This window comes from Glycine max, chromosome 13 (genome assembly GCF_000004515.6).
Source record: "Glycine max cultivar Williams 82 chromosome 13, Glycine_max_v4.0, whole genome shotgun sequence".
Lineage (NCBI taxonomy): Eukaryota > Viridiplantae > Streptophyta > Magnoliopsida > Fabales > Fabaceae > Glycine > Glycine max.
In genome coordinates this window covers 13,578,508-13,590,724 of record NC_038249.2, presented here as the reverse complement: position 1 = coordinate 13,590,724, position 12,217 = coordinate 13,578,508, and the positions used below count along the sequence as shown (strand labels likewise).

The following is a 12,217-nucleotide window of genomic DNA, read 5'->3' as shown; positions in this document are numbered from 1 at the left end:
TTTATTTTTTCCTTGTTCTTATTCTATGATATAGTGCATTGTTGATTTATGTGGTGTCAATTAAAATTATTTTACTACTGTTATTTTGTTATTTAATTAAAGGCTTTGCATTTTTCTTCTTATTTATTTCTTTCATTTTTTATTTTATTTTCTAACCGTTATTTGGATGTTTTTAATTAGGGTATATAGTTATTTTGATTTTAAAGTTAAGCTAAATCTGAATAAAAAAGAAAGAAAGTAAAGCTAAACCAAAGATAGCTTGTTTTGTGAAGTATTAGGATAATAATTTTTCTCCTAATACATGACAAAACAAGCTGTTTGCAATTAATTGGGCAGATATTAAACTAAAAAAAATGGAATAAAAAGTAACAAATTTAACAAAAATTACGAAAGGTTTCATATTCAGTTTTCGTTGAATTAATTCGTGCAATCCATTCGTACTTACCAGCATTTTTTCTTCTTTTAACTATAGGTGTATTTCACTTCACTGAACTAGCTAATATTGCAATAGTGTCATGCCAGCCAATTGAGCAGTGAGTTTCTAAGCACAACATATTTTATTTAGAAAATTACAAATCATCCAAATCTAAGGATCTAAAGATTTGTTCTGTGTCACGAATAAATATTTCTTGGCCAAATTAAGCTGTTATTAAGATGTGGGGAATGTACGAATCTGGACTTGGTTTTTTTGAAGGAAACAATTATGCTAAGTCGTTTTTTCATTCTGAAGTATCTTGGTACGTGCCCACTTTGATGTTTCATTTTCATGTGCAAACAATGCATATTTCATGCTTTATCCTCCTTTGTCCTCTATCGTCAACCTCGCATCAATAGTTTCACGTGCAGCCAATTGCCACATCACTATTCCTCAACTTTAGTCTGCCACTGCACTAACTCTGCTTACACCTATAATTATATATCTTGCTTTATAATGCACCAGGAAAAAAATATGTTGCTTTATATAATTAGGAATGTTTGTCCATGTCTGAATAATTTTAAGAAATTAAAAGTTACTTTTTTAATGAAATATATTATATTTATTATTCTTTTTTAAGATATTATTATTCTTAATAATGTGTTTTATTGTAGTTTTTGATAATTTTTATTTAATTATTTAATAAGTTTTGTTAAGACATTTATTAGTAAGATTTTATCATAAATTATTAGAAGAGAAATGAATTTTAAATAAAAAGTACTCTTAATTATTCGAAATGAAAAGTACTTTCGGACTAAATTATAAGCAATATTTTTTTTATTTAAATATAAATAAATTTTAAATATTTTATCTTATTTAATTATACAATCTATAAAATACTCTTCAATTAATTTTGATTTTATTTTTAATGACTCTTTTTTATTATTATTCTTGATATCACATTTTTAAGGATACTCTAGAAAAAATATTTTTAAATGTTTTAATAAAACTAAATCATGTTAATCAACTTTTTTAATGTAAAGTTAAATTATTTTGCTTATATTTCAATATGGAGGGAGTACTTTATTTAGAAAGAAAATTTGACATTATACGAATTCACAAACTATTAATCACTTTAGTAAATATGTTTTTAAAAGAGTTTTATTAAAGATTTAAATATATTTTAACACCATACAAATATATCAATTTGTTTTGTTAATTGTACGCGTATTTGTTTAAATGAATTTTATCATTATTTAATGATAATGTGTCACATATCTATAAAAAATAATTTAAGATCTTAAGATTGAGATTTTGGAGATCTTGAAAGTAATGCGACTTACTGATTAAGATCTTAAATTGAGAGATGATCAAATGGAGATGTTTTATCTTAATAATATTTATTAAAAAAGTATAAATTAAAAGAATTAATATAAATCTAACATTTAATATATTTCTTTTAAAAAATATTTAATAGATTTGAAATATTCTTTTTTCAATTTAATACGTTAATGTATCTTTAATACTTTTTTTGTAATACTATAAAATATCAAAATAAATGTGAGTTACCATAGATGTAACCGTTACAGATAAATACACAATCTTCAGTTTTTTCATAAATGCAGTGGACTCGGTTTCAGGTCAATCTTATTTAATGTTGTACTATATTCATCACTTATTTTGATCTCAAAATCTGGAAAAAAACTGACATGACATGATTTAGCACAGGAATTATTTCCCTCGTGTCTATCTAGTTGGAATTTGGATAGAAACTAAATTTAATTAAAATTTAAAAGAGACTTATATAATATTAGGATAATTAACGAAATTCTCCATATTTTTCAATTGATATTGGTAATAGGAAGAGAAAATTAAAAAAATGAAAAAATATTAATAATTAATCTAAAAAAAATAAAAAATAGAAATGAAATATATTTATATTCTGTAAGATTATTTATTATTATTTTACATTGTTATTCTTTATCTATTACACAAAGTATTTGAGACATTCCCTAGATGAAGAAAAAAAAAATTCATTTGTTAGGCAAAAATTAATTATCGATAAAATCGATAAATATTTTATGAATTTTCTTTTTAAAAAAAATGTGTTATGTGGGGAAATGGCCTGAGCAGAATTCGCACATGTTCTTCCCAGGGTATCCAAATTCCCTAAGTATATTCACCACAAATGTTACTAAAACTTGGTTTTTGGTGGATGAGCTTGATGGAAAGAAGAGACAGAGAGCTCAAGCACAAAGATAAACAATTATCTCATTGAAACTACATATGGTGTGCATGAAACAAAATTTGAGAGAAATATTGAAGCAACTAATAATAATAATAATAATCTGAGTACAAATGAAGCATATATCAGAAAGCAAAAGCTTTGGGCTTTGGTGAATCAGCCACCTTGAGGGTCTCTTCAATGAGCTTTCTGGCCTTCCTGCTCCTAATCTCCATTCTCATGCTCTCACTCTTCTCCACCTTATCATAATCAGGCTTCTTCAAAATCTTCAAAGACCTTATCTTAGATTTCAGAGTCACCATCAATCTTCCCAGACCCATCACTTGTTTGTTGTGCTTCCTTGAATCCTTAAGTTGTTTGATTCTGCTTTGGAATGAGAAATCTATCTTTATAGTTCTCCACTAAATGAACAAAAAAATAAAAATAAATGAAGAGAAATAAGAAGAAGAAGAAGAAAAGGACAAAGAGAAGGAGGAGAAATTAACAAACCTTGTGAAGGAGTGATTTGTGAAAAGTTTTGACCCCTCTTTTGTTATTCAGCAGTACAATTCCTCCACCGAGTGAGCAGAGAATGTGAAAATGGTATTTTGTCTCTATTTATATTTGTCAATGGAAATGAATGCATTCAATAAATGGATGGTAAGGATTTTCCAAATTCTGGCTTCAAAAACAAAGTCAGTTATTTGATGATATGGGATTCTGGGATTCGGTTTCCAACTAAAAAGATTGACTAAAAAAACATTTTATAAATTTAATTTAGTATATGACAACAAAAAATGGTAATATAAAATTGATTGTAGATTGAAAAATATAATACATGTATTACTTCAATAATAATAATAATAATAATAATAATAATAATAATAATAATAATAATAATAATACAACATTAATGAAAGACATAGTTTATTATTTTTGGTAAATATTAATATTATAAAATTCTTATAATAGTATAATAGTTATCTTTGTAAATATTTTTGATAAATATTAATATTTTTAATTTACTTAAAATTTTGAAGACATTTAAGGAATATTTTTACATATTTAGTTTATTTCTATTTACAATTAATTAATTATAGTGAATTTTCAAACTTTTTATTCATTAGTATCTTTTCATTTTGTCAATATTTGAGTATTTTACTTTCTTAATCCTTTTTTATTTATTTATCGAAAAATTCCTTTTAATTATTTTAAAACTTGTTTTCCTAATTTTTATATTATTACTAGGAGAAAAGATGCACTTTCTTCCTCTCTCTCTCGCTCTCTAATATTTTTTTTAAAAATATAATTAAAATAAAATAGAGATGATGAAGGTTAAATACGAAATTAAATAAGAGTGTATTGTTATTTCGAAATTGGACTTTGAGTTTAATGGATATACATAATTGATACGATAAATTTTATATTGTTAATCAAATAAATATAAATTTTAATGCGACTTTTAGGATGATTATTATTAAAATAAAAAAATTTATTATAAATAATTATTTGTGATTAAAAAATATACACTAACAATATATATACTTTTTTTTCTTGGATTTCATATGCAGTTAGTGGAGTAGTTTTTAATTTTTAATTTTTAATATCCAATTAAAATATAACGACAATGTAATTTATAATATTAGTTAAGATATAAAATAATCTAAAAATATGTAGTCAAAAGTATTACCATTATCAATGATAATTTTTTATTTAGTTGATAGTGTAAAAGTTTTATATTAATGATGTATATTCATTCAACTCTATTGAATAATAGTTATAGGTTAAAAAAAAAGTTATACTGTAAAAAGTTTGACACAATCACTTAATTACAACTTATTACTCATTATGTATTACTTATTATGTATGATAAATTTATTGATTTTTAAAGTAATATAAACAATTAATTTTTAAAATAATTATTTTAAAGTAATATAAACAATGATTTGTGATTGAATGATATTTTAAGATTATTTTACATTATCACTGCATAAGTATTAATATCCATAGATCATAAATTATTATTGTTGTTGTTAACAATTTTAATTTATTTATTTTATCTCTTTTTTATTATTTTTATTGATTTATTTGTTCTAGAAGAATAATGATAATAGATGCTTTTAAAAAAAATGAAATGTAAGCAAAAAATATGATCCGCTATTAAACATGACTAGCAAACACTATTTCAATAAAGTCGGGTTTTCTTGAAAAAAATGTTTTTATTTATTATTTTAAGATAATACTAATTATTATTTTATTAATTACGTAGGAGTGCATCCTTACTTTTATTTATTTATAATTATTTTTCTCATTAATCATAAAAGTAAAGAAAAAAATTAAATAATAATTTTAATTAAAACAAAAGCATTATTATATTCTTAATTTTTCTGTCAGTTTTTACTAAGGTATAATAATTAACAACCCAAAAGAAGAAACAAGAAGTCATAAGTCATAACTCTCATACGTTGCTGACTTCTATTCTCCTTTTCTTAATGTCAACTATTTTCCTTTTTCGTACTGTTAAAGTCTTGAAGTTCACGCCAATTAAAATCTTAGGGGTTTTGATTTGGGCTCAGGTAGATTTGCTGATACACCAAGCAATTTTTTTAAAATCCCCATTATACCCATTCATTATAAGTAGTGTTTTTCCTTTTTCACTTTTGTTCACGTGATATTCTTTTTATTTTTCGTTCATCGTCATTCTCGTGAGAGGTGTTCTATGAGAGTTTGTCATTCGTTCTTGTGTCCTATTTGATCGAGGTACATTGTTTATGGAGGTTTATCAACTAGTGGTGGTTGCTTTGATCATTAACAGTGAAGGTAAGTTGTTGATTTCATTTTTTTCGCGTAATAATTATGGATTGATAATCCGTAAGTTATATAAAACTTATGAATTGGTCATCCATAAAAAACATAGAAATTGGCATCCCGTAGAGCATACAGATTGTCAATCCGTAAGCTTCATACGGATTGGTAATTCGTATTCTTACGAATTACCAATCCGTATGAAGCTTACGAATTGTCAATCTGTATGCTTCTTACGAATTGTCAATTCATAATTTTGTTTCAAATTTATTTTATTGTTTAATTAGAAAAAATTAGAATTTTTGATTAAAAAACTTTTAAATAGATATAGTTTGAATATTCATTTGATCCTCGCTCAGGACACATGAATGCTGCCAACATTCTGCTAAGATACCTCAAGCACACAGCTGGACAAGGGGTCTTCTTTAAGACCAAATCAGACACATCACTCCATGCTTATGTAGATGCAGATTGAGGTTTATGTCTTGACAGCCGGAAGTCGACAACTGGATATTGTATTTTCTTAGGAAATTCATTGATTTCCTGGAAGGCAAAGAAACAGAAGACAGTTAGTAAATGTTTTGCAGAAGCAGAATATTGAGCTTTATCATCTGTGTTAAGTGAGCTTACTTGGTTGCAAAACTTGCTAAATGATTTCAACATTAAGATATCATTTGCAGCTGTCTATTGTGATAGCAAAGCAGCAATCCACATTGCTACAAAATCCACATACCATGAAAGAACCAAACACTTAGAGATTGATCTGCATTATGTCAGAGAACAAGTTGATAAAGGAGCACTAAAACTGATTGATGTCAGGAAACATCATTAACTAGCATATGTTTTCACAAAATCTTTGCTTCGAAGTGCTTTTCTCAGCATAATTTCCACAAGTTGGGTATTGAGAATATCTTTCTCCCATCTTGAGGGGGTATTGACATTGTTAGTTATAACTAATTATAATTAGTTTGTTAGTCATTTTCTGTTAGAGTTTGTTAGTTACTTCTGTTAGTCAGCTTACTTTTATATATACTTACCTAGGATCTTTTCTGTAGATAGTTAACAATTTACTCTTTTCAATATAGTTTTCTTCCTCCTAATATTTTCCTCTGTTCATGAGTTTCAATAGGACATCTAGATTCTATGTTAGTCCCCAATCTTTTGATTATTTACCTGATTGTATCAATTATATTCTTATGAATGAAATGATTGAGCCCTTCGGAGTAAAAAAAAATCATGTTATGACTAATTTGAATCAAATGAGTAAACATTTTTACTTTTTAGTGGTGTCTCTTATTCTAATTATATTTTTGGGTTAATTAAATATTTAGTCGCATAATTTAATTTTTCAAATTCAAATTTATAGTCCATAAAAAAATTTAATGGCTTTTTGTCCTCCATTAAGTTTGCATCAATATTGTTTTCAGTCCCTCTAAATATTTTTTTTATATTTTTAGTCCTTAATTTAATTTTATTACTTAAAAGTAGTTCTAAATATAAAATAAGTGAGAGACTGAAAATAGACCAAACAACACTAATTTGTCTTTTTTCTTATTTTCTAGCAATTATTGTGAAATAATTTTTAAGTAATTAAAAATATTCAATAAATAATTAAATACTTTTTAACCATTATCTGAAAAGACTAGTTAGTCACAACCTAAATTCAAAACTCTAAAGTAGAGAATCTCAACATATATACATGAACATGATTAATTGTTAAAAAAAAAAAACTTAATCAGAACAGGAAACAGCTCAGAGACAACTTCCAAGTCACTATACACACGATTTATAGATCAAAATTGCTTTCATTACCCTGTCCCATTTCCCTCTTCTTTTCTCATATTCTCCAACCCTTTACAAGATGAAGTTCCAAAAGATTGAGCTTCTCTTTGGGAACAAAACCCCAACACAAATGCTCCCAAAAGTGACTTTACTTGCAATCTTAGCCATACTTATATTTGCTATCACCCCAATGTGTTATCCTTTGAGTTACTCTTCACTCTTGAAGATCAATAAATATAAGCAGCCTTCAACTACATATGATGGGACAGAAAGCTTGCCTTCAACATCTGTGAAGAAGTGTGACATTTTCAGTGGGGAATGGGTGCCGAATCCAAAGGCACCATATTACACAAACACAACATGTTGGGCAATTCATGAGCACCAAAATTGTATGAAGTATGGGAGACCTGATTCTGAGTTCATGAAGTGGAGGTGGAAGCCAAATGAGTGTGAACTCCCCATATTCAACCCCTTTCATTTCCTAGAAATTATGAGGGGGAAATCTATGGCTTTTGTTGGAGACTCAGTAGGAAGAAATCATATGCAGTCTTTGATTTGCCTCCTTTCAAGGGTAAGTCTTTTTTCAATTTTTCAACTCTGAATCCACATCATTCTTTTATTTGCGTTTGTCTTTCTCTTTGATTTATTGATGCCATTTTCCTTTCAATGGTATTCTATATGCACTGGTTTTCACTCTGGTGAAAAGCCATTATTATTCTTCTCAACTAAGCTAAGTTCATCTCCAATGAATTCGAAAGGTGTTTGATGAGTTTCTTAAGATAAAAAAATAATTTTCTATTTTCTTTTGTTGTTAGAGAAGTCCAATAAGCATTTTGGATTTCTTAAATTTTAGTCTAAGTATTTTATATAAGCAATTATTCTCTAAAAAATTTTAAAAATAACAAATAATTTAATATGTTCTAACATACTAGAATTTTGGATTTGTTAAATTTTAGTCTAGGTATTTTATATAAGAAATTAATCTCTAAAAAAATTTTAAAATAAAAAATAATTTAATATGTTCTAAGATAGTAGAGGCAGATATCTTAAGTTTTACTATTAGAGATGCCTTATATACATAATTGAGAAGAAATAGTCATCAATAAGTTTCAACCCTCAATTCTAAATCTCTAATTTAGCTTCAAACTAGCGCATTCATTAACGGGGAAATTTATATACAATTTCAATACTCGTTTAAAACAGTTAATTAATATAAACTTTAAATGTTATATTTTCTGGGAGGAAAAGTTCACCTAGCTAGTCCATAATCCTATAAGATATAAGCACATTATGAACACATTTTTCAGCATACTTTATTATTATTTTAAAAAGTCATTAGTCGTCTCGAAACCCATGACTTTTGAAAGTACATATTTGATTTTTTTAAAGATTAGACCAATAATATATATATATATATATATATATATATATATATATATATATATATATATATATATATATATATATATATATATATATATATATATATATATATAACATGCATGCCAGAAGGAGTGATCGAATATTTGCACTGGAGACAAGAGATTAGAGATGCTGAAAATTAAATCAAATTGTTTGTAATTCGCTAAATCAATTTAAAAAAAATAATTAAAAACCACTCAAACAGAAAATTGAAAAATAAAAAATCTTAAATTTTTTTTTTTTTGGTTTAGTTCGATTTTGAGATTTTATTATAAAAAATTAATTCAAATAGAACAAATCACATGTTATATTTATATTAATTTTATTGTGATAATTGATAATAAATAATAAATAATTTATTATTTTTTCTTTTTTTTATACCTAAAATGCTTATTTTAGTTTTATATGTTAAAAACAATGTATTGATATACTTTTATTAAAAAATAATACTAAATATAAAGTGATATACAAATTATTATTTAACAAAAAATATATAATATCATTTTATATTAATACTAAATAGAATTAAAAATAATAATTTTCAAAAAAATATATTAAATAAAATTTAATAAAAAAAATCAATTTTAAAATAATATTATATATTTTTATTAAATTTAGTTGATAAATTTTTATATAAATTTAGTTGGTAAATTTTAAATTATAAAAATATATTAAAAAACCATATAATCAAATCGAATCCAACAAAAAATATTGATTTGATTTGGAATTAATATTACATCTTTATTATATATTCAATAAAAATTGAACTAAACCACCACGCGAACACACTACTGGATATCACATGCATTGAATATAATACTATATGTCCTACCTGTCCCTAACCCGCCACATGAAACATAATCAATTTAGTGTTTTTTATTCTAGTTCTTACTTTCTTTAATTATGACTTCCGAGCAAAACCTAGTGTCTCTAGATTAATGTCTATATCTTAATAATATAAAATAATTTTATATAATTATTTAATTATAAATCATCATTTAAATTATTTTAAAATAATTATTTTAAAAATTAACAAATTTATTATATATAATAAATTAAAATTAAATCATTACATAAAAGTTTTTACCGTCTATAACTTTATGTGTGTCTATGATCATCTTATATTTATATGAAGAGGTCAATCGTGTCACTGAACCAGCCCTTAAGTCTACAATAATTATAGAATCCTACCAAAGCCCACTAATATGGATCTGGTTTTATTTTTTAAATGATTTTTTTTATTGAAATATTCTCATAAATATTACTGTGGATCTAACTCAAGCACATCATTATTAAAAATTAAGAAGCCTTCTCAATAATATTTTATTTAAATTGTCAGACCTGTAAACCAAATTTGTGTGGAACATGTACAGTAAATTATTAATTAAAATTTCTTATTCCTTCACCAACCCAAACATACCTGCACCCGATACACATTTCATTTTTCTATTTTCTTTTTATCACGTTATATCATATATCAATTCCTTGTCTTTCTTTCCTTCTCATCTTTTGACGTGTCTTCAAGAGATATCCACTAATCTTTTTTATTATAGCTCAATAAATTCTTTGCTTAACAAAAAAAAATTAAAATAAAATAAAAACAATCTTAATATTTGAAATTTTGTCTGTCAGTTAAAAAAAAAAATTGTAGTATATATTTGTGCATAGAGGGTTTAATTTTAATCTAAAGGTATTAAAGAACAATTTTAAAGTAATTTAAAGCATTTAATAGAGTGTATTTCGTAGTTCATGTATCCACAAACACACAATAGAAATCTCTTTCTTTTTCCTAATTTATTTACCTAAAATTAACGGTCATGTTTTACGTTAAACAACAGCAACAACATTGGGAGAATTCAAAAAATAATATTCTTTTTCTATTATATGTGCTCTCAAGCCAAAGAACTAAATCAAGTTTAATTTGGGTATTTTGATTGTAGATACGTGGTTTTATCCTTTTGTAAACTTGTGCATGTATATTTTATTTTATTTTTCTTCTTCCATTGATAATTTATAAATTTTCATATTAATCTTAAATCTTAACATTTTAGGTGGAATGGCCCATAGATGTTTCACCCACAACAAATGACTATTTCAGGCAATGGAAGTACCCAAGTTATAACTTCACCGTAGCAGCTTTTTGGACACCCTATTTGGTGAAATCTAAAATGGTAGATTCAATTGGACCTAGTCACAATGGCCTATTTAACCTTCACCTTGATCAAGTTGATGTGACATGGGCAACCCAAATTCAGAAGTTTGACTATATCATCATGAATGCGGGGCATTGGTTTTTTCGTCCAATGATATTTTATGAGAAACAAAATATTGTTGGATGTTGTGACTGTCTGTTAAAAAATGTCACTGACTTAACCACGTACTATGGCTACAGACAAGTTTTTAGGACTGCATTTAAAGCCATCAATAGTTTACAAAACTTCAAGGGAATAACATTTCTTAGAACATTTGCACCATCTCATTTTGAGAATGGGACGTGGAACAAAGGTGGACACTGCGTGAGAACTAAGCCATTTAAGAGCAATGAGATACGATTAGAAGGTACTAATTTGGAGTTATATATGATCCAATTGGAGGAGTTCAAAATTGCAAAGAAGGAAGGTAGAAAGAAGGGTTTGGAATTTAGGTTGTTTGACACCACACAAGCAATGTTATTAAGACCAGATGGCCACCCAAGTATATATGGGCATTGGCCACATGAAAAAGTGACACTTTATAACGACTGTGTGCACTGGTGCTTGCCTGGACCCATAGACACATGGAATGATTTTCTACTAGAAATGCTGAAGATGGAGGACATGAAATTTACTAGAAGTGAAAGAGATCATGTGCAAACAAATTGACAATTTATTATATGTATAATTATCCTTTGTATGTCTAATTATTTTTTGAAACCATCACATGCAAAATAATTATCTCCCTACGTATCACAAAAGTGAAGACTAGTGGAAGCTTAATTAAATTGATGTAATTCTCGTAATTATTTTAGCTTAGTGGATTTTAATTTAGAAAAAATATATAATAATAGAAAAACATCTTAATTTTTAATAAGATTAGCAAGAATTATTTATAAGATTAGCAAGATATCAAAATTAAATTAACTAATTTAATGTGGATGTAAATATATGATTTCTGTAATATTTATCCATTTTGAATCTCTCTAAAACTTTATTAATATATGATTTCTGCAACAAGCCTAACAGCCCTTGTGATCTATCATGGAATATTTCTATTCCTATCACATAACCCGCCTCACCCATATCTTTCATTTCAAAGTTATTAGAGAGAAATTTCTTAGTCTCACTTAATAGACCAAAATCATTAGTTGCAAGCAAAATGTCATATATCAACATACAGAATAAGAAATATAAATTTGCTCCCACTGACCTTCAGATATATACACCGATCAACAATGTTTTTCTTAAATTCAAAGGACGTAATAGTATCATTGAACTTAAGATACCATTGTCGGGAAGCTTGTTTAAGTCCATATATTGATTTCTTAAGTCTACACACCATGTGTTCCTTTCCTTCTTCAATGAACCCCACTG

The 12,217-nt window shown here is 26.0% G+C and overlaps 1 protein-coding gene and 1 long non-coding RNA gene across 2 annotated transcripts; one reads left to right on the top strand and one right to left on the bottom strand.

The window, feature by feature from the left end:
* Window positions 1-2,661: 2,661 nt before the first annotated feature.
* LOC121173374 (uncharacterized) lies at window positions 2,662-3,288 on the bottom strand. The gene is made up of 2 exons (XR_005888108.1): window positions 3,150-3,288; window positions 2,662-3,023 (listed from the first exon to the last, which is right to left on the bottom strand). It is a non-coding gene; the product is annotated as an uncharacterized lncRNA (long non-coding RNA).
* Window positions 3,289-7,103: 3,815 nt separating this feature from the next.
* On the top strand, window positions 7,104-11,612 carry LOC100814731 (protein trichome birefringence-like 19). Its single transcript, XM_003543854.4, has 2 exons — window positions 7,104-7,797; window positions 10,700-11,612. Exons 1-2 carry the CDS (start codon window positions 7,306-7,308, stop codon window positions 11,507-11,509), a joined length of 1,302 nt encoding a protein of 433 aa, XP_003543902.1. The 5' UTR covers window positions 7,104-7,305; the 3' UTR covers window positions 11,510-11,612.
* The last annotated feature ends 605 nt before the right edge of the window (window positions 11,613-12,217 follow it).

Excerpts from the sequence above, each read along its gene's own strand:
- LOC100814731 (XM_003543854.4), top strand. The coding sequence starts at position 7,306 with ATGAAGTTCCAAAAGATTGAGCTTCTCTTTGGGAACAAAACCCCAACA. Across the intron at positions 7,798-10,699 it reads TGATTTGCCTCCTTTCAAGG|GTGGAATGGCCCATAGATGT; the intron begins GTAAGTCTTTTT and ends TTAACATTTTAG.